Source organism: Lathamus discolor, chromosome 17, assembly GCF_037157495.1.
Source record: "Lathamus discolor isolate bLatDis1 chromosome 17, bLatDis1.hap1, whole genome shotgun sequence".
Lineage (NCBI taxonomy): Eukaryota > Metazoa > Chordata > Aves > Psittaciformes > Psittacidae > Lathamus > Lathamus discolor.
Genome location: NC_088900.1, coordinates 1478899 through 1501503, shown reverse-complemented (window position 1 = coordinate 1501503; position 22605 = coordinate 1478899). Strand labels below are relative to the sequence as shown.

Sequence of the window (22605 nt, the reverse complement as noted above, 5' to 3'; positions counted from 1 at the left end):
GCAAGCTGCTCCAGTGGAAGGGGTTGGAACTGGATGAGCTTTCAGGTCCCTTCCAACCCAAACCAGGCTGGGATTCTGTGACTTGCTGTGGGCACATGGCAGCATGGAAGGTACGCTGTGGCTGCTGGTTGCTGATATACCACAAGACTCAGAGCAGGAACAGGACTGCTCCATGAGAGTTTTGGTCCTCAGAAGATACCATGGTGCACAGAAGCGATGATGTGCTGCTCGGACACTGTGACAGAGAGCAAGACCTCTCTGCCTTGTTTATTAATGACCTTATGGGCATCATTCCACCAGGGAATGCCGTAAGTGCTGTGTCCTAGAGCTCTGAACATGCTGCACCAGCAAGCTGGGGGACAGTGGCACATCATTAATTTGGGAGCATGTGTTCACTTTCTGGTGAGTTATTATCTTGTCACAGGCTCAATGGAAGCAAATGGGTAGGAGGAGGCAGAAGGGAGATGAGTCAGGCCAGGAAAACCCGGAGAAGCAAAGGGTAAAGGCAAGAAGGGAGGAGCACGGGTGCAGGAGGCATCTGCCATCCTCATCCACACTGTGTGGGACCCCAAGTCCTAAATAGTGTGTGATGGTCTATGCCAGGATCCCGCTCACCATCCAGGTGGATTCAGGCTCTGGTTTTCCATCTCTCCAGCTTGCACTGGGTTAGTTCATCATCCTCGGCTGCTGAGCAAGGATTACACTTGTGCCTAGTCCATTTCTGGCCTGTATTATATTATTAGTATTAATAATAATAATGATGGGTGCTGGCTGTGCTGGTTTTCTAGCTCCTGAGGAGATGAGAGCACTCTCCCATTAATTCCTGCAATATTTCAGCTCCTAATTGTGCTCAAGCAGAGGCAGCCTTGAACATTTCCCACCATCGATTCCAGCTCTGGGGGAGCTCCTGGAGCTGCAAGGCCCTGGGCCAGAGCATCCCCGAGCATCCCTGAGCTCTAGGTGGTTTTGGAGGTAGGGATGGAGGGAGCTGGGCTCCCACTGCATTGCTTTAGCTCTAGTTTCAGATGGGTGGTGGGATGACTGCAATCCCAGAGGGATACATGTGAGGTGTTGGAGGAATAATCCCCATCCAAACCCCACCTAGGGCTTGCCTTGCTCCTATAGCCAGGGAATTGAGCTTCACCTGAAACGGAGACCGTGTTTATAAGCCCTGTGTTCATCCCAGGCTGCGTTTGCTGAGCCCTGGGTCCCATCTATTTGGGTTTCTATTTCTGGCCGTCACTAATGAATGAGATTTGTCCAGCTGTCAGGAAGACTTCCCATTATAAACAGGCAAGAAAGCAGAGGCCAGAGAGTCGAGCTGTTGGGCAATTACTCTCGGGCCGTGCCTTTGCCCCTTGGCTGCTGGAGCAATAAGGCGGTGAGGTGACTTTATGGACCCAGTTTTCCTGCAAATCCCCTTATGCAGAAGGGGATGGAGGGACACGGCAAGTGGCCTCTTCACCTGGTATCCTCAGGGCAGGAATCACTAATGTCACCTTATTCCTTGCGATGCTGGAGGAAGCAGGATGTGGCCAGCCCCTCCTGCAGGGAGGTCTTCCTAATGCTATCATCGTTGTTATCTGAGTAATACCAGATTGTGCAGGCGTCAGCCCTGGCTCAGAGCATCCCAGTTTGGTCTGGGGTGGGCTCTGCACACCATGGGCTGCAGCTGAAAAACCAAGGTGCTGGACTCCAAGCCCTGAACTCTGTGCTCTGCTGATTGCTATGTGCGCATCTCAGACTTCAGTACAGGCACAGAGGAAACCTTCATCTCCCAATTTTCGGAGCTTTTGCAGGTGGAAAGCTGACCCTTGCAGTTACTTTAATGAAGTCTTTTGCCAGGGAATGAAACACACTCGAGCTGCTTTGCTCCCAGATCAAACTGGGCCCGCAAACTACAGCTTGGCTGTAGAGAGACCTAATTCTTGCTGCGTGTGAGCTGGCTCCGGAACACTCAGGGAAGGGCCTTTGGGTAGTTGGGAAGCTGAGTGGTATCTGAGAGTTTGGAAGCAGAGTGTTATCTGAGCCTTTGCACAAACCTGACTCACATTTGCTCATCGGAGCATCTGAAGGCCACCGGCTGTGGCGTTATTTTATCAGCAGGCAGCGCTGTGCTACAGAGAAGCTGATTCTGGGTCAGCTATAAAAGGGATGACTTTTCCCTCCCCTCTCTCCTTTTGCTGCAGCAAAGTGCTGCCAGCCCGATGGATTTAACGCTGGAATTGGTGTGTCTGCAGCTAATTTGGGGTTAAAACCTTCATATGCTGCTCTTCAGTTGTGCTGAATGATGAGCTCAGCAGCTTTGCCTGTCAGGCCCTCGGTGGGGATTTCAGCGCGGGTTGGCGATGAGGGTGAACATCTTAACACATCATATGGGATGCGGAGGAAAAGCTGCTTCACCCCTTCCCGAAGCTCATGGGGTCGGTCTGGAACGGTGGGATCCATGTGTGTGTGCACAAGGACCTCAGTTCCGTGGGTGGGCAATGTCCCAGGGTTCCCATGAGGTTTGGTGCAGGGCAGAGCCAAGCTGTGATTTCCTGACATTCGGTATCTCTGCTGTATGTGTTTTAGAGACTGTTACTTGGGTGTGCAGCAGTAGAAAAAGTGTATTTATTTTGGAAACATGATTCCCTGGCTCCAGTTACAGATGATGTTAAGTTCTACCTTTATGGGTTGAATGGATCTCTACTGCCAGTGCAAGTATCACAAGCAACCTGTGATTCATGAATACTAAGACATTTTATCGTGAAGACAGTGACCATAATGCAGATCATGGAATAGGAATTGAACATGGCATACTGCACACTGCAAATTCCCATGTCTAGAAGATGCTGTAGCTGTCAGTACTGTCATTTATCAGCTGGATGGACAGACTTCGCTTGCTCCTGATATGAGCTGCTGGAATATCAGAATCCTTCTGTGATAGAGACCTGTGAGGGTGCTGAGGCGCTGGCAAAGGGTGCCCAGAGAAGCTGTGGCTGCCCCATCCCTGGCAGTGCTCAAGGCCAGGTTGGACACAGGGGCTTGGAGCAACCTGCTTTAATGGAAGGTGTCCCTGCCTGTGGCAGGGGTTGGAACTGGATGAGCTTTAAGGTCCCTTCCAACCCAAACCATTCCATGAATCTATGATTAGGGCTGAGCATCTTTGTGATAGTTTAAGTGGACAATCCCAGCTGCGATGCTGAACAATCCCAAACCTGGGATTGCAGCAGCAGGATCCCAGTGGGTGCTTGTTGCAGGAGCTCACCCTATTGAGCTGTGCAGGACTGTAACAGAAATCACACCAGGGCTTTGTGTGTTTCCCAAAGAGCCACATCAGTGGGTGGTGGCGTGTGACCACACTCACTATTGATGTACCGTGTGAAGGGATGCTATAAAAGCCTCAGCAGCAGGATGTGCCCTGGCAGAAGCATCCCACGTGGATAATTTGCATGGATTTACCAGGAGCAAGATGCACACGGTTCACTGGTCAAGTGCAGTGAGCCGTGGCCCATCAGGTAGCCGGGTGGAAAGCAAGGGTGAGGGTGGGATCACCAGGATCCACCGGCTGCGTCCCACAGGGACCTGTGCTTGGCCTCTGTGCCATTGGCACTCACTGCTGGCAACAGCTGTCCAGAGCTAATTTATTTCCTAATGCTGCAGCAATGTTAATTTATAAATTACACTGGTAATTCCAGCTATTATTAATTTCAGATGGTGTAGGGCAAGCCAAATTAAAATATGACACCAATTGCCACACATATGTACCAAGGACTAGCGTTTAAAATTTATAGGAATATTAAGTGTGACACCGGTCCCGGAGATGCTTTGCACAGTAATTGCAGCATCTCGGCCATCAGTGGGAGATCTGATAGGGAGATGGGGACAAAAAGAAGGGAGAAGGGAAAAGTTGTCCGTGCTGTTTGTTCCTGCTGCGTTTCCTCGGGATGTGGATGTGTCCTAACTGCCAGGTTTCTTGGTTGAAATCTGTGCTTGTTGTAACACCGCGATCTCCAACCGGGAGACTGTTGTGGTCCAGCACCAGAGCGCTGTGGTATTCCAGGGATGCTTCAAAGTGAAGCAGGCTTTTGGAAGGGATGGGGCTGCATCTGTGTGGCTTTGAGCCAAACTGGAGGGAAAGTGGAACAAGCATGGAGCCCCACGGGCACCAGAGGAATGAGCCTGGAGCGGTCATGGGATGAAGTGTTTCAGCTGAAGGGAGGTGTTGGCACCACAACTAACGGGAATAAAGTGGCTGTAAATGAATTGAAGCTGAAAAATTAGAGAGGGGTGTCCATGTCCAAACACTGTTTGGAGGGTTTGAGCACTTCCATCCCTGGAAGTGTTCCTTTACCGTGTAGGCAAGGCCCTTAGTGACATGGGTTAGTGGTGGCCTTGGCAGTGATATGGTAAAGGTTGGACTTGATCTTAAAGGTCTTTTCCAACCTGGGTGACTCTATGATTCTATATGAGCCCAGCAGGATGGTGAGGTGGGATGTACGGTTGCCAATAAGAGATGATTCCAGGTCACTGTTGCAGGATGCATGTGGAGATTGGTGCAGGTTTGGTGAGGACCAATTTGCCCACCCTGCGAACATTGTCTCCAGCAAGTGATGCTCTTGGTGGGGCCAAAGGCACCACAGGGGTCTGCTGCTTGGGAACACCTTTCTGGCAGGGGTTTTGTTGGTGATGGTGGAACACATACAAGGGTTGGGTGTTCTGTGAAGATACAGACACAGTTTTGCTGTGCTTCCCCATCACTCATGGCCCTTTGCCTTTGTCCCTGCAGCTGTGGGCTTCATCAGTGAGGATGAGTACCTGGAGATCACAGGTATCACAAGGGAGCAGTCCGGGGAGTATGAATGCAGCGCCTCCAACGACGTGGCAGCACCAGTGGTCCAGCGAGTCAAAGTCACTGTCAACTGTGAGTAGACAGGGATGGGGTTGGATATGGCACCCTATGAGGGGATGGGATTTGGGAAGCAGGGGCAGCAAGAGTTTATTTGAACAGGTTGTGGTTTGTCCTTTTCCCCCCTTCTTTTCAAGCTGTTTTTTTGCCGTCACCTCCTCCTCAGCTGTCTCCATCAACCTGGGTTTTCCACCCATGGTGAGGTGCTGTGCTGATAACCTCCGGGGAGAGAAGTGAGCAATAAATAGGATTTTTTTTCCATTAGAACGAATAAGAGAGGGAAAGAAAGAAAGAGTGAGGAAGCAAGCAGCGTATTTCATACTCTGATAGAAATGAAGACCCTCCTAAACCCCTTTGTGGCCACCCATTGCTTAACACAAGGACACAGATGGTACTCAAGCAATGGGGGCTCCAGTCCTCAGAGAAACCCTCACTTGTCTGCAACATGGGGTCCCCCATGAGCCCCAAACCCCTTGGGCAGGAGCATCAGGGGCTGGACATGGGTTTGGAGATGATTTTAGCCCCTTCCTAGGTGCAGAGAAATGAAAGGGAGCTCAAGGCGCAAGAGCAGGGGGTCAGATGCCCCAAGGTGTTGACCCAGGTTTCCCATCTTCCCCCCAGACCCACCATATATCTCGGGTGCAAAGAGCACTGGGGTGCCAGTGGGGCAGAAGGGCATCCTGACGTGCGAAGCTTCTGCTGTCCCCTCTGCTGACTTCCAGTGGTACAAAGATGACAAAAGGTAAGATCCTGGGGGACACAACTGGGAGTGGACCTGGTGTGGGACCCTCCTCAATGGGGCCACAGTAACCAGCTGAATTCCCAGTCACCCTCAGCACAAGCCAGGTTGGGATGCTGGGAGGGGGGTTCTCCAGCAGCCTCTTTCAGCCAGACAGATTTTCCTTCCCTATGCAGGCAGCACAGGCAGGATCACTGCTGCCCGTGCCTCTGTTTTAAGGTAAATCCCTGCTTAGGTGAAGCATAACATCCGAGAGTGATATTGGCAGCACAAATCCAAGCACTTAGGAGAGGATGAAATCCCTGTCATCTTTTTAAACACTTTAGCCAGAAGGCAGAGTCAGCTCCTTGCTCTTGGAAAGGCAAAAGAAATGAGGTGTTGAGAGACAGGGTTTGCACAGGGATGTGGCTTGGGAGCAAGGAGAACAGGGAAGGATTCCACTAGGGAGCGAATGACCCAGGCAAAGGGTTTTAACCCATTCGACGTGGGTTAGTGGTGGGATTTGGCAGTGCTGGGGTAAAGGTTGGACTTGATGGTCTTAAAGGTCTTTTGCAACCTGGTTGATTCTATGATCCTGTTTTTCCATTGCTTCTCCCTGGGAAGCCCGGAGGGGCTGTGGTGTGGCTGAACACAGCACAAGCCACCCAGGTCACTAAAAGGAGGCATGTTTTAGCCAAAAAAGATGCTCCAGGAGCTAGAGGAGAGGTTGGAGCTGCCTATTTAGGGAGGAAAGGAGCAAGAGGAGTGTAAAAGCAGTGGATGCTTGCGTGGCAGATGAAAGGCTTTTTTACTCAGAAGTAGGTCACATCACGAGGGCCTGCAAAGCAGATGGGTGCTCAGAGTGTAGCAGGGGTGAGAACGGAGATGCAGCACCTCCTGGGAGGAATTAGCAAGTAAAAGAGCTGCAGGAGCTGAGCAGGAGGGGGACACCGGCTCAGGGATGTCAAAGCACTTGGGTGATGCTTCAGGTTTGTGTCAGCTGAGGAATGTCTCCCTGCTCCATGGTCCACACAAAGGCATGGGTGCTGTGCACGCTGCCAGAGCTGGCAGGGTGAGGGGTGAAGGAAGGAGCAAGAAGGCACCCCACCGAGCAGGGAGGACTGAAAAGCCCCCGAGGCTGATGTAAGTGGGAAGCCAGGAGCATTTCCCATATTCCCTCCCTGAGCATGGGAGCATCTCTCCCTCTGCATGGCTTTTGGGAAGCCCCAAACCCTTCAGCAGTGACTCTGATGGATGCCTCTGGTGGGGATGGTGCGGGCTGGCAGCTAAGGGATGAGGGCCAGCAGAGCAGCATCCATCTCCCATATCTCTCTTAATACCTTCTCCCTCCTCATCCCTGATCTTTGTCCCAAGATGTATGTCCCCACTCACAGGCAGGACCAGGGGATGGTAGGTCATGGAAAACAGGGGGTGCTTCTCCTCCTGATGCCATTGCAGTGACCCTCTCCCATTCTGCTTTCCTCCCAGGCTGGCTGAAGGTCAGAAAGGACTGAAAGTGGAGAACAAAGCTTTCTCCTCCAAGCTGACTTTCTTCAACGTCTCCGAGCAGGACTATGGCAACTACACCTGTGTAGCCTCCAACCAGCTAGGAAACACCAACGCCAGCATGATCCTCTATGGTGAGTAGGGCTGAGGGAGATGGATGGGGAACAGCTTAACAGGGAGACCACCAACATGAGAGACATGGGAAGGGTCTTCCTTGTCTTTTGGGGGAGATGTGCTGATCTTTTCTGCTCTGGATCACGGGTTGGAGGCCGTGGTGAGCTCAGGGGAAGCGGAAAACCTCCAAACCTACCTCCTGATTCGGGTCCTGTGTCTGCCAGTGTTGAGGGGTTTGGGATCTTCTGTCAAAGCCAAGTTAGGACTTGACTAGAGGTTTCCATCTTCTCACTGTGATGAATACCAGCGAGAACCTCTGTTCGAAGGCCCCCAGGGCTCCACCACCTTCAAGGTCATGTTTTCCCCTTCTGCCAAGCAGAGATATTCTGACCAATGGTGCCAGCGGGGATAGAAAGGTGCAGAGGGCCAGGAGATGGGAAGGTGTAGATGGCAGGGAGAAGAGCCTGTGTACCCTCATCTAGAGACTGATTCCTCTGTGTACCAGAATCGGGATGAGAGCAATGCATCCATCTGATACTGCTCATGGCCAGGAATTGCTCAACATGTATCAAGCAGAGCCGGAGCAGGGGCCATGATCCCCAAATCCCTCTCATGGCCATCAAGAGCTGAAGGTGGACGTCAGACCTTGTCTCTGGCCACTTCCACAGGGATATTTCCCTGCCAGGGATATGGGGTGAGAACCATATGGGAAAAGCAGGGCTTGGGGACCTGAGCCCTCTCCCAAAATCCTCTCCCATCTCTCCTTGCCACCGGCCTTGTCTTCTCCTTGTTATTGCATGGCCAGGAGCAAGCTTCATCATTCCAGAACCGTAGATGGGGTGACTCAGGGCTAGCAAGCTGTACTCTCAGTGATGCAAAGTGCACTGGGATAGTGGCATTCCCAAAGAACCGTTTGGGTTGTTAAGGTGCTGGAGCAGCACAGGATGCATATGGAGACGTTGGGAAGCAACATCCACTTCTCACCATCCTTGAGGAGGGGCTGGATGTGGTTCAGGGGATGAAGGGGCAGACGGATAACCTGTCTAGTGTCAGTATTGGGTTTCCCTGAGCTGTGGCAGGGGAGTTTGTCCCATCTGGGATGCTTGGCTCTCTGCCTGCAGTCCTGATGCATAGCTAACCTTGGATGTTCATGAGCCTAACACCCATTTGCTCCCCCAAAACATCCAAGTGATGAACATCAGCATCTCTACCTGCCCATTAAACCATCATTATCATTGCCTAGGAACTCAGTTCTCTTCCAGCCTTCCTGGTCATTGGTGCCCCAGATAACCCCCTTTCTTTAGGGACAATGGCACTGCAGAGCTGCCTGGGCCCTGCTCCATCCATGCTGCTGCCTGCATAGCATATCCCGAGCCACGTGTTCTTCCTTAGCTTGGATGGTTTAGGCTCCCTGTGGGGTTTCTAAGGCTAAAATCTTAATTAATGTATGACCTCAGTTTGGCTGGATGAACCCCCAAAAGGGAAGACGACTTTCTGCTGCTGGCTTTGTGCAAGCTGTTAGTTGGTTTCTAACCCATGGGTGATGTTCTGTGTGACTGCAGTGTCAGGCAGGATGCAGGGAAACATCCCACTAAAGCCTAAGCTTGTTTTATGATCTCTCTTAGCTTTGTTTCTATGTCTGTGAATCCCGTCAGGGAGCGCACTTGGGAGTCCTTTGATCACCTATCATTTCCATAGAGCTACATTGATTTAATAGCATTACTGAGTCCCACTGGGGGTGATGGCTCTTGAGCTGCCCTAAACCACCATGGACCCCATGTTTTGGGGGACAGCTTTCATAGCATCCCATTTTTCCTACAGCTGAGTGAGTCTTTTGGACATTCCATCCCCTCAAATGAAGGTTTAATCCATGCGGATCCCATGACATGAGCTTTTTTGGGGGCTGAGTGACAGAGGCTAATGTAGTGTTACATCTTCTAATCCTTCTTTTAATCTCATTTTTCAGGAAGGTCAACTACTGCTTTATTTAACATGTAGCACTTGTTATTATAGGCCTGCTGCCTCGTGCAGCGGCTCATTTGGTGCTGTCTGGGAGGTGATGGAGTGTTCCACAGCCTTGTGTGGAGTTAAGGAGAAGAGAACAATCTCTCTGCGTCTCCTCGGTCGAGTGGTCCACTTCCAGAGACTGAGAAATCCATTTGGGATGTTGCAGGGTTATTGGAAGGGATGGGCCATGAACCCTGCTGGAGGGAAATAAGAGGAGCATAAGGAAGAGCTGAACCCCCAGAATTCCCCATATCCCAGCCCCTGTGCTTTGCCTTTTGTCAGGGTATCACCACGGATGTTGTCAGCCTGGGCTCCCACAGTCCCCAGTTTGTCTCAGCTCATGGACCACTATCCCCAGATGGGGGGGACCATGCCCCTAGAGGAGCAGGCTGTGATTTGGGCAGCAGCATCACACTTTCTACCCCATCTGCTTGTTCTTCCTGGCCCCAGGTCGAGCACTGTGTCTCGAGCCTGCGCTTTCCATTGCCCTTTTGCCTTAACTTTCCCTTGTTCTTTAATTTTTAGAAGAGACAACTACTGCCCTGACACCCTGGAAAGGTCAGTAATTTGGGGGCCCCTGCTATGCCAAGCATTCCCCCTTGCTCCGTTTCCCCTCGGGCCCCACTGGCTCCCACCCCAACTTATCCCAGCCGGAGTTCCTGCCCCACAACCCCAGTGGTCCTGCTGGAATAGCGATGAATTAGGGCTTTCTTGCTGGTGTGTAGTTGTCCTCCCATCCCTCCTCCTCCTCCTTGCCAGCTATTGTGCCCGTCCAGTGCAGTCTGTGCCTTCTGCATGTCCCCCCCTTCTTCTCCCTGTTGCTGGGGTGGAGATGGGTTGTCTCTGGTCTGCTTTCCATGTGTTGCTGTGTAATTGAGTCTTGTGGAAAGTCCTGCCTCCTCTGGGATGCTTTCAGTGCTTATGCTGATGACACTGTAGGGGTGGAAATCGTCTTCCTGGTGTTGTCTGTGGCTTATCATAAGAGCAGCTGGCTTGGTGTCATCTTGATTTTGGGGTTCCATAGCAATGCAGCTTCATTTGCGATGCCTTGGAATGGCTTAAAGATGTTGGGAGGGCTATGGAAGTAGCACAGGGAGAGACACATCTTCAGATCTGCCCTTGCGTTTGGCTTCCTGGCCATGCCAGGAGCTGGGACTCAGTGGGAAGCCCCAACCCTAACACCTTGCGAGGTGTTTGTGAGTGCTACTGGTGGGAGACCAAGTGGTTAATGGTTCTTAGTGCTCCACTCAGGCTTTGAAGTGAGGGGATGTGTTGGGGTTTCTAAAGCAGGTTGAGCAGATCTTGTGGGCAGCCCTGCTACACCAGGACCTGTGTTCCTGGGAGCTTTTCCAGCCTAGTGTTCCCCTTGGCCAACTGCTTGGGGTGTTTTCATGAATGCCATTGGGTCCGAAACCCTCCACATCCTTTTCCACATTGAGCCATGAGCTCCTCACTCTCTGCGACCCCCAAAGGCATGGATGGACTTGGCTCTTCCTGAGCACCCTCCTCATGCCAGTTTGTTCTCAAGATGGTGTGGGCCCATGGGCAGAGCACTTTATGAGTGATGAGTCCCACAGAAGCTCTGTGGAGTTGCAAAACACCAAGTTCTGAACGCAGTACTAGTGGCAGTGTCACTGCTGGATGGGCAGAGGGTTATTATGCTCCCACACAACAAGGAAGGGAGATAAAAGGGTGGTCAGCCCTATGTGCTGACTCACTGGGGCTGGCGGAGTGTGGACAGTGCTGGGCAAAACCCATCCTGTCCTCTACAAGTGTGACTGGAAATGTGGATAGATTTTGGGGGAAGGAGAAAGGGCATTGAGAGGGGTTGGTTGGTGGTGATGAGCAGGGGATTGGCTCAGTATGGGGTATCAGGGCCATAGTGGGATTGTGGAGGGGGCTATGTCCCAGAGGTTGGGGTTGGAAATGGCATGGGCAGATGCGGATACCCACTGTGCTATCAGAGCCATGACATCAGGGGCCCAAATGATGTGGGTTTGTTGGTTTTCTTTTCATAGAAACATAGAATCAGCCAGGTTGGAAAAGACCTTTAAGATCATCAAGTCCAACCTTTACCCCAGCACTGCCAAGGCCACCAATAACCCATGTCATTGAGGGCCTCATCTACATGGCTTTTGAACACTTCGAAACTACCCTGGGCAGTTTTGAACACTTCAGCACTGCCCTGGGCAGCCTGTTCCAATGCCTGAGCACCCTTTGGGGCAGGAATTGTTCCTCAGCTCCATCTAAACCTGCCCTGGTGCAGCTTGAGGCCATTTCCTCTTGTCCCATCCCTTGTTCCTTGGGAGAAGAGACCAGCCCCTCACTCCAACCTCCTTTCAGGTAGTTGTGTTTTAGTGGGGTTTATTGGCTCTGTGGCTGACCACGGGGTGTTCCTCTCCCGTCCACAGGTCCTGGTGCAGTCCATGATGGGAACAACGGCGCGTGGCGGCGAGGGGGCTGCGTGTGGCTCCTGGCCCTGCCGCTCGCCCAGCTCGCCCGCCACTTTTGACCTGAGAAGCCGGCCCGCGGAGCAGCGGCGGCGATGACCATGGCCAGCGAGTGCAAGCAGAAGGGAGAGGAGGAAGAACAAGAAGAAGAAGAAGAACAAGAAGAAGAAGATGATGTGTTCACCGTTTCCGAAAATAATCATAAGAATTGAGAGAGTATCCGGCCAGGCCACCTGGGGAGGGGGAGAGAAGCACCAAACCATGCAACAAACCGCAATGAGAATTTGGAAAGGAGAGAAATGACAACAAAAGCAGAACAAATCCCAGGCTTCCTGCTGAAGATGCAACGCAACCGAGTCTTCTTTTCTTTTTTCCCCTATCTTTTTTTTTTTGTCTCCCAGGCCTTTTTTCTCCCCTTTTTCGCTGTTCTCTGCCCACAGAGGACAAGCAGGGCCATGGGGCACGGCGCTTCCCACCACCCGCCCGCTCCTTCCCACGGGACCCTCCATGCAGACGTGCCGGTTCTCTTCTTGGCTGAGATTTCCCCGTCTTCTCATGGACTGTGCCGCCATTTGTGTTCCAGAATATATATATATATATCCACATATACATATATATATATATATGTATAGATATATAGATCTTCAACAGTTACCACACCACCACCGACAGAAAGGGAGGAAGGAGACCGGCATCGAGCCACGCGTTCATCGTACCACCCGCGGACATTGTGAATGAGAAGGGATTCTGTATCATGGTTCATTTTATTAATTGTATTTTCTGATACGAGCCTAGAACTCTTAGTTCCTAAAAAACAGAGATGCAAAAAACGAGGGGGAAGGAAAAAAAACAAAAGGAGGAATAAAGAAGAAAGGTGGAAAGGAGAGGAGGAGCGAGCAGAGAGAAGTTGTCAAGCGCCGCGCAGCCAAGGGGGCATGGAGAAGGAAGAGAAGGAGGAGGAGAAGGAAGAAACCTGTGCAAAATCCCCCCAAAACCGGCCCAAAAAGCAGTCTGATGTCTGAACATTTCTTGCCAAGGGCACGGGCAACTCTCGCCACGCGTCGAGGCGGAGGGAGACGCTAAATCTTTTTATGGGATATATATATACAGTATATATAAATATACATATATATATATATAATTTTTCTTTTTGGTTAGCCTTCTAGCCACGGTTCCCAGCTGGGTCCTTCCGCTGCCATTACTGCATGCTGTATATGGAGTTAGGTGTGTATTGGTCCTCAACGAGACCAGTGTCTTGGTCCACATGTCCCCAAACCCCTTCACCTTTCTGCTCTCGGGTCACCGGTGACAAAGGGCCACGGGGGACCGGGGCCCATCTCTGTCGCCTTTTGCCATGGGGCAGGGATAGGGGGAGATCTATGTAGCTCAGTTTTCTATTTTTATATATATATATATATATATGTATGTATATGTGTGTGTGTGTTTGCGTGTGCGTGTGTATATATATATATATATAAAAAACAGCAAAGAGATAAGGAAAATGCGGCGAAGCGATGGGCACCCGGCCACCCCAAACCGTGGGATTGCGAATGTTCCAGTGGTGGGTCTCTCCTGCGGTCACTTTTCCTCCTTTGGGTTCCTTTCCTTCCCTGCAGCCGACAGCGGGGGGCACGCGGGGAGCACGGGCGGGCGGCGAGGGGGGGGCTCTCTCTGCCTATCCATTAAAACGATTGTTCCATGTGGCCGCTCCGTCTGGTTGTGGTGCTCATTGCCGTGCTCTCCCACCCTGGGTGACAGGGAGGGACATGGGGAGGGACACCGGGAGAGAAGGCACCCCAGACCTCACCAGTGACATGTCACAGGTAAGGCTTTGGTGAGTACATGGGGAGTGTGTGGGGGGGTAGCTCTGCCCTATTTCCCCCATGCAGGATCCCACTCGGTATCCCCAAAGCTTTCCATGAGCCTCGCGGATTGGCTGAAGCGAGTACCACAGGAAGGAGAGGCGGTGATGAGGTGAGTGTAGGAAACTGGATGCCAAGCACAGGGTGAAGTGTCCTGGGCTGGAGTCTGGCTGTAGATACAACGTTCTTGTATCAGTCTTGGAGTTTTGCTGATGGTTACTTGGTGCTTTTGGTCTGTAGGCTCCGTATGCTGGTTTCCTTAAGGTGCTTGGCGTGTTCTTGTAGGATCAGAAACTGCTTGTTAGTGATGGCAGGATTCTTTTGTTGGGGTTTTGATTTTTTGGCCTTATGATGAGTTTGTGTCACCCAAAAGATGTGCATGGAGAAGAGGGAGAGAGCAAAAAGGATGGTAAGGAGTCGCCTTGTGACACATAGTGGCTGAGCAAAACTGGTCTGGCTCTTCTCCCAAGGAACAAGGGATGGGACAAGAGGAAACGGCTTCAAGCTACACCAGGAGAGGTTTAGCTGGAGATGAGGAACAATTCCTTCCCCAAAGGGTGCTCAGGCATTGGAACAGGCTGCCCAGGGCAGGGCTGCAGGCACCGTCCCTGCAAGTGTTCACACATCATGGAGATGAAGCTCTCAGTGGCATGGGTCACTGCCTTGGCAGTGCTGTAGTAAAGGTTGGACTTGCTTGTCTTAAAGGTCTTTTCCAACCTTTTTGATTCTAGGATTTGAGCTGTACTCAAAGGCAAAGTCCCAAGCAAGGGACAGGGTAATGAGGATGTGGAGACAGGACAGGTTGGCAGTTTCCTGCATCCCAGGGTCAGGATGGCAATGGGAGGCAGCATCTGGCCTGCCCACCCCCAGGGAACGCTGGAACCAGCCCTTTCCTACGGATGTGGTTTATAGGAGCAGGCGTTGCAGCCTGCTCTGTCTTTGGCAGCAGATGTACCTCTGTCTCTCCCAGGGAGAAAGGTGGTGGAGGGCTTTGTGCAGCTCTTGGGGCTGCCAGGACAAGTAGAACCAGGCTGGCAGCAGAGGCAGTGCTTGGGGGGCACGGGGAGGGCTCATAGCCATCAACCAGGGATGGGGATGGAGGTAATGGGGCCGTCTCCTTCACCTCTCTGTAACTGTCAACTTTCTGGTGCTCTAGGTGAGAGATCAAGGAGTGTCTGATGCCAAAGGCTGAGGGACAAAGAGCAAGTTAAAAATTGAGAGCAAGGCTGCTCCGTGGATGTATTTCTGTATGTATTTATTGACATATGTACTGGTGTCTCTTGGTGGTGGATAGGATGGAAATACTCCCTCCATCCCTCTGGACCTAGCAGCTGAGGTCCTTGTCCTTAGGCACAAGTTGGGTGTTGTTGACGGCCAGGGAGGAACCCATCCAAACCAGGAAGGGAGCCAGTGGGCAACCCAAGGCCAGGGGCATGTGTAAAGGGGCTCCATCGCACCCCTGGTGCTGGGTGATGGTGTCAGTGAGGTGTGCTGGCAGATGGGATATCAGGCTGTCCATAGGTGTTTATCTCCCAGGGAGGCAGATCCATTGCCAGATACCCAAAAACTTGGCACTGTAAGATGGGAAGCAATAGCGAGGGCAGACAGTGGGATACACAGGGACTAATGTGAAAGAGGCAAGCGTTGCCTCATGGCACTTGTAGTTCTGCCACATCATTCCTAGCTCCCTGATAGGAATTTGGTTTTGGAGAGACTCAAAGCAGAGAGGGTTTCCCATAGTAACATTGGGGAAAGCCTTTCGGGAAGAGGAGCATGGGGTCAGGATGTAGCTCATCCAAGGTAGGGAGACTTTCTGCCAGGCTCATACACCACAGGAACAGCAGTGTTTGGGACACCCGGGAGGATACACAGTGTAGGGCAGCTCACCCCTTCCCAGACCCCTTTCCTGAGGAAGCACTTACCTTACTGCTGGGATCACTCAAGGGGATCCCCAAAGTCCCCTGTCCCCCTTTAGGGGAGCTTGTTGAATGTTTTCTCCCAGTAGATGGGGTGGAAACATGAAGCATCCCCCGGGGACTATCCCAGCCCCAAGTTTTTAGGGTGAGATCATAGCTGTGCTGGGGAGCCAGCTTCTGCTGCTCCCGGTCCTTGTGGTCTTAGTCCTTTGACGAAGACTTTCTGTCCATGTCACACACCATCAGATCCCAATGGGAGCAAACCACCCTTAGGAGTGTGTTGTCCACAGAGACTTTGTGGGTAGGTTTAGTTGTTGGAGCAGGTCTTGTTAAGAGACAATGGAGAAGATGCCAAGAACTGCTCAAAGGAAGCTCCCAACTGAGCAGCTTCTGCAGAACTTAGGTGAGCCATAAGAGCAAAGCTGGTCTTTACCCTGCGGGGTCTCCATCAACAGGTACGTCTGGGCCCCAGAGGAGACACATGGGATGAGGGACACTTGAACAACCCTTGGTTGGGATGGGGGAGCTCAAAGCATCCATCATGGTGCTTATGGGGTCCATGAAGCAAAGCCCCGAAGGTACAAAGTTGGTCAAACTTTATTGATACACTGCACAATCACAACCATCTCTTATTCTTGCCGAATTAGAAAAGGTTACAACTACAATGTAACATGCACAAATCTCAGGTAGTAGAGCCACCCTTGGAATACAATGACGGAAACTCAAGACTGGCCATCACGGCCATCAGCCGGAGAGACCCGGGAGCCACATTCCCCCCATCCCGGGTACCCGGCCACCCCCCGAGCGTCCCAACGGGGAGAGCCGGCCTCCAACAGCCAACACATTCCTCACAATGGCACGTTACACGGCACGGGAATGTCAACCACCATCCGAGGCAGAGGATGGGGGAGCCCCAACCCAGGGAGGAGGAGGAGGATGGGGCACGGGGTGGCCCCGGCGCCGGGTCCGCTGGCATCAGTGCGCATCGTGGTGTCTCGTCGTCACCTCCAACATGCCACTGCCCTTGTGCATCTGGGGCTATGTCAGCATTTGCTGTGGGGACAGGGACATATGGGGCTGGTCGGGAAGGGGCACGGAGAGGTGGTGAGGGGCCGTCACAGGGTGGTGTGGACCAGTGAAGGTGCTGGGACGAGGCATGTCCTGCGCCCAAGGGGATTTTTGGAGCTGGCACATAAGAAGGACGTGCTTATCACCGCGCCGGCTGAAGATGGTGCCACCCAGGGCCATGTGCTAGGACCCAGATCACTGCTGGAGAAGAGGAGCAGGACCACAGCGACTGCAGGACATGGACTCTGCAGGTCAGCACTGTGCTGGATCCTCATCCATCAGGTAAGCCAGCGCATCGGGCCATATTGGTTTTAGCAGTCAGCCATGGTACATGTTGAACATCCAGGGTGTGGAGGCAGGAGCATCCATTGAGATGTTGTAGCTGTTGCTTTCTGTGTAGGTCCTGTCCCTGTGGGGCTGCATAGAGGATGGAGAGGTGGCTTCTGGCTCGAGGGTGTAGCCCTCAATGACATGGTTTAGTGGTGGTCTTGGCAGTCCTGGGGTAATGGTTGGACTTGATGATCTTAAAGGTCTTTTCCAACCTGGTTGATTCTATCATCTTGTGCGTTGAGGACCATCAGCCCCAGCTTTCTCCAGCAGGATGGCAGAGCAAGGAGGTTGTGGTAGCAGCAAAGTTTGCATGGGAAAGGCAGCATGTGCATGGTCATTGCTCTTAAGCCATGTCACTTACGGAAGGAGAAGGAAGGGACAAGGCATGGGGAGGCATAGGGCAGGACTTGGATGCTTTGTGTGCTTGCTCTGTGTGTTGTTGTAGAGTTGAAGCTCTGTGTCCAGGCACAGGGTCTGGCATTGCAGGTGACTGTGCAGGGGCAGGACAGGAGGGTCTGTCCCTGGTGCATTCCCAGGTGGACATGGAGCATTGGGAAGGCTCAGGGCTGCCGCCACGTACAGGACCTGTGGTGCAGGATGCTGTTGGGGCTGTGATTCAGTAGGCAGGGAGGTTATGGAGCCATCGTCATGGGTAGCGGGGGAGGAAGCAGAGGGTAGAGTCTGGTTGCATCCATTTTGGTGTCCAAGGCATGTAGCAGCAGCAGGGATTGGCAAGTAGCAAGCTCAGGGTATGAGAGCTGTCCTTGTCCCTGCAGCAAGTGATGGAGCCAGAGCCTCCTCCATAGGGTCAAGTGCATTAGACGGACTTCCTTCAGGCAGGGGCAGGTGGTGTGTGTAAGAAAAGGCAGAATGTGGATGTGACAGCTCAGAGTGTGCTCCCATGTGTGTTCCATCCCTCAAAGAGCAGAGATACTTGGCCAAATGGTGGGAGAGGCCACTATGGGAGAACAGGGAGGCGAGGAGTGGTCCCATCCCCTCTGGGTGCCAGTGTCAGGACCTGGTGTTTTGCTGTGTCATTTGGTGCCTCTGCCCAGTGTGGTGGTGTTGTGCTTTTGATGTGCAGGTTGGAAAGTGCTTGGGAAAACAAGCCTGGAGGAACCTCCCCAACTGCTTGAAAGGAGGTTTTAGTGAAGTGGGGATTTGTCTCTTCTCCCAAGGAACAAGGGATAGGAGAAGAAGAAACGGCCTCAAGAGGTTTAGATGGAGCTGAGGAACAATTCTTTCCCCAAAGGGTGCTCGGACATTGGAACAGGCTGCCCAGGGCCATGCTGGAGTCACCATCCCTGCAAGTGTTCCCAAACCATGTAGCCGAGGCTCTCAGTGACATGGGTTAGTGGTGGCCTTGGCAGTGCTGGGATTAAGGTTGGACTTGATGATCTTGAAGGTCTTTTCCAACCTGGTTGATCCCACGATTCGAAGTGCTGGCAGCACATCAGGGCGAGAGCCATGGGGCAGGCCCTGACATTGGGAGGGCAGCAGAGGAGTTGGCAGGGGTCTGGAGCAAAGAGGGCTGGCAGCCTGGCTGCCCGATCTGGTGAGCAGGAGGTCCCCAAGAGGGCTGGTGGCAGTCCTCAGGGCTCACATTCCTGGGTGACCAAGCTCCCGCCCTCAGGAATGTGATGGTGTTTCGGGTGAGGAAGATGGTAGCTGGGAGAAGGACTAATGTGAGGGGTTTGACCCTGGTTGTGTGGGGTGAGCCCCTTGGGAAGGGCCACTGAGGGTGCTTAGGGAGGAGCTTTGGCAGCGAGAAGTGACATTCAGGACCGAGAGGGCTGAAGGCAGAGCCATGGGGCTTCAGCCCTTGGGGCCTTTTTGGGCATAGGTGGCTTAGTGAAACAACGAGATGGATATCCCTGGCGACAGCTCCGTGCCTGTGGGGAGCCCCGTCCGTGCCGGACCACGTCCCTGGGGTGACATCGGTGGGTGACAGTCTGGTGGCACGTGGTGGGGTCTGTACAGCGTAACCGGCGGCGAGAAGGGCACCGAGACGGGCCCATCCCCGGCTGCTCAGCGCCCATCCTCTGGCGCATGGCCCGCCCCATGGAGAGGAGTCCCCGGGTGCCGTGGGGGGCAGCGGGGGCCTCCCGGGACCCTCCGCTCCCTTATCAAAAGTCGAGGAGGAGACGAGCGAGGAGGGTGGCCCAAAGGCAGAGCCCAGCGCCCGCCCGGGACGCCGCGTTGCCGCCGTCGTGCACCGCTCCGGGGCCTGTGCAGGGGAGAGAAGAAGACAAAGGAGAGCATTAAGGGCAGTGCAGGTGACCACGAGTGACCCACCTCCACATCGCCCTTCATATCCCACACCCCGTGCTGGGTGTTCCTGGGATGCTGCATTCCCCACTCTTAAGGATGTTGGTATATCCATTGTTTGGAGAGCGTTGCTGGTGGTGGTGTTGAGGAGGCAGGCAAAGAGCTTGAGGGACATTTAGAGGAGGCATTGTCTTTGTTGGAGGAGGAGGAAGGTGCTTGGTGAGGCCCCATAGGCATGAGAAGGTGGCAGAGGACATAGTTTATTTGGAGTGTGGTTGTGCAGGCAAGTCTTTAGCAGGAGCACAACGGTGAGGAAAGAAGCGTGCTGGTGTCTCTTGGTTTGAGTGCTCTTGGTCATTCTGGAGTTGAGTCTTGGGGTGGGTAGGATGGACCCCCTGTGGCTGGGGGTGTCAAGGGGCTCACAGGCTGTATTTGGAGGTCTTCTGGTCCTGGACAGCAGAGTTAGTTGGTGAGGTGTAACACTTGCGAGCTGTTTGCCATGGGTTAAGCTTTGACATGGAATGGGAAGTGACAATACGGGAGCTAGCCTCGTGGAGACCAGTTGGCATTGCCAGGGCAATCACAGGGGTTGATGTGGGGTTTCTTCCTATCAGGCACTTGTCTAGGACAGCATCATGGTTTAACCCCAGCAGAAGCCAGGACAGACAGACAGCAGTGGCAGCAGTGAGGAAGAGGAGCAACCAGATGCCATTTCAGAGGTGCCTGGAAGTGGGACAACTCATTCTCAGCATGGGCCTTTAGTGCTGAGCATGAGTTGGAGATGGCATCGGCCAGACATGTGGACCGTCAGGTGCATGGAGATGTTTTGGGGTCATGGTGTGAGGGGGTTCTTAGGAAGCAGGCAAGGAGGAGGAAGAGGACAAAGAAGATGCAGCCGTTGAGGTCTGTGTGTGGGAAGGTTTGTTGCATCTTATAAGACGAAGGCTGTTAGTTATTTGAGTAGGTGGGTGCATGTGGGTGCCAGTTGGGAAGAGCCAGGGAAGCAAAGGCCTGGAGGAGAGACCAGGCACAGGTCTGCCCATGCTCCACATACTATGGAGAGGTAGGAGGAGGTGATGAGGGATAGATATAAGGTTGAAGCATGGCCATGGTGTAGGGGTAGGCATGCCACCAAGCTGAACAGTGTGGTGAGGGAGCTTGGTAGACAGAAAGAGTAGAGGGTTTATTCCCGAGGCAGCTTGGCCCACGTGGACAGAAATGGATGGACAGCCAGACAAGGAGATTCCAGATCCAGAACATCAGGAAGTATGAGGAGATCCAGTGAAGACCAAGCGAGGCAAAAGGTGACATCCTAGCAGGAGTCACTATGAATCCTCTAGTTGAGATGTAGGCGCTGGTGAGTTGTTGTATAGGGAGTTAGGAGGACTATCTGGATAGGTAGGACTTTCTCTTTTAGGACATTTCAGGTATCACCTGCGAGCAGCTCTCAATCCACAGCACAGAACCACATCTTTGTGGTGGAGACAACGATGGAGGAGGTAATGATGGAGGAGACCATGCAACCATCAGGACTGGAGGAAGCAGATGGGCCTGGTGGTGGGTAGGAAAAGTGGCCAACAGCCAGCGCATGAAGAGATGATGGTGGCGGTGGGTGCTCTTCTTTGCAGGTAACAGGTTGGGCACCCCGGGATGGTCGGCGACGAGAGATGCGATTCCAGAAGGGATACAACATTCGGGATGGACTCCAGGCAGGTATAAGAACCCTGTCCCTCCCCCTAGCCCCTTCCTTCTAGAGGGGAGGGAAGGGGTTGGGGGGATGGAAAGGGTTAGGGGAGGGGATGGGGACTTGGGGGGGCAGGGAGGGGCTTAGAGGAGTTAGCTAACTCCTTCCCTCCCCTAAGCCCTGGTCCCCCCAAGCCCTTGGGGGGGTGGTGGAGAGAGGCAAAGGAAGGTGAGGGAGTTAGCTTTACCTACCCTTCTTATACCTACCCTTCCTATGATAAGTTCCCTCTGGGATGGGATTATGGTGCCTGGTGCCAATGGACAGAGTGCAGGGGGGTCCCTCTGCTCCCTCTCCCTTCCCTTCTTATAAGAGGTCCCATCTGGGATAGGATTATTTATGGTGCCTGGTGCCGATTGACAGAGCGTGGGGGGGGTCCCTCTGTTCTCTACCCCCGGCCCCATCCCCTCCTTATCTATCTCCTGTTTCTATTCACAACCCACTACTGGGATGTAACCAGTCTAATAAAGCTGTGCTAACACTGAGTCAGCTGCATGAGCACACCCTAAGTGCAACCTATGCTACCTCAAGTGTCACCTATACTACCAAGCCTTCACTACCCTATGTGCCACTTGGAACACCCAACCTAACACCCATAGTATCCAAAGTGCCTCCGACACTACCCAACCTAATGTGACAGGTATGCTACCCAGCCTGACACCTACACTACCTAAAGTGCCACATACTCTACTCAACCTAACACCTATGGTTCCCAAACCGCCACTTATGCTACCCAACCTAGCGCTTACAAAGAAGTGCTGCACAAACACCTATGGTTCCCAAAGTGACACCTATGCTACCCAGCCTACCACACATACTATCCAAAGTGCCACCTATGCTACCCAGCCTAACTACAGTTCCCAAAGTGCCACCTACAGTATCCAACCTAACACCTATGATAGCCAACCTAACACTACCTACATTGCCAAGTATGCTACCCAGCCTAACGCTTACATTACCTAAAGTGCCACATACTCTACCCAACCTAACACCTATGGTTCCGAAAGTGCCACCTACGCTACCCAACCTAACACCTACAGTACCCAAAGTGCCACCTAGATACTCAACCTAACACCTACAGTACCTGAAGTGCCACCTACACTACTCAAACTAACACCTACAGTACCCAAAGTGCCACCTACGCTACCCAACCTAACACCTACAGTACCCAAAGTGCCACCTAAATACCCAGCCTAACACCTACAGTACCCAAAGTGCCACCTCGATACCCAGCCCAACACTTACGGTTCCTGAAGTGCCACCTACGCTACCCACCTGTGCTACCCAAAGTGCCACTTACAGTATCCAATCTAACACTTACAGTACCCAAAGTGACACCTAAATCCCCAATCTAACACTGGCGTTATACAATCTAACACTTATGCTTCCCAACCTGATACCTAATGCTAGCCAAATTGCCACCTACGATACCCAACCTATGATACCTATGCTACCTCAAGTGCCACCTACGATACCTAACGTGACACCTACGCTTCCCAACCTGCAACTACCTGCGCCCCTTAACAACTGCCTGTATCCTTGCCAATGGGACAACCTGCAAATACCCTTCACTGTGTCCCCAAAGTGTGTCCTTACCTGCTGGGGCCTTCTCCTTGGGCCTGTGTTCCAACGATGTCCTGTTTCTTCACCATCTGCTGCTCATCCCTAAAAACCTACCATGACCACCACCAAGCACTGCCAAGCAGTGCTCTCCTGCATGGGCCAGTGCAGGTC

At 52.7% G+C, this 22605-nt stretch overlaps 2 protein-coding genes across 7 annotated transcripts in view; one reads left to right on the top strand and one right to left on the bottom strand.

The window, feature by feature from the left end:
* LOC136022978 (protein CEPU-1) overlaps window positions 1–13328 on the top strand; it is a 327726-nt gene extending 314398 nt beyond the window's left edge. For 2 of the 3 annotated variants that reach the window (XM_065696958.1, XM_065696957.1), the window contains 5 exons: window positions 4772–4906; window positions 5513–5633; window positions 7098–7249; window positions 9762–9794; window positions 11648–13328. In XM_065696958.1, coding sequence (XP_065553030.1) covers window positions 4772–4906; window positions 5513–5633; window positions 7098–7249; window positions 9762–9794; window positions 11648–11748 — 542 coding nt within the window. In that variant the 3' untranslated portion in view covers window positions 11749–13328. The remainder of the gene's footprint in view (window positions 1–4771; window positions 4907–5512; window positions 5634–7097; window positions 7250–9761; window positions 9795–11647) is intronic. The other variant, XM_065696959.1, reaches the window with a different exon arrangement.
* Window positions 13329–16059: 2731 nt separating this feature from the next.
* Window positions 16060–22605, bottom strand: part of OPCML (opioid binding protein/cell adhesion molecule like) — a 283978-nt gene continuing 277432 nt past the window's right edge. For all 4 annotated transcript variants that reach the window (XM_065697247.1, XM_065697248.1, XM_065697249.1 and 1 more), the window contains one exon: window positions 16060–19089. In XM_065697247.1, the coding sequence (XP_065553319.1) occupies window positions 18989–19089 (101 nt within the window). In that variant the 3' untranslated portion in view covers window positions 16060–18988. The remainder of the gene's footprint in view (window positions 19090–22605) is intronic.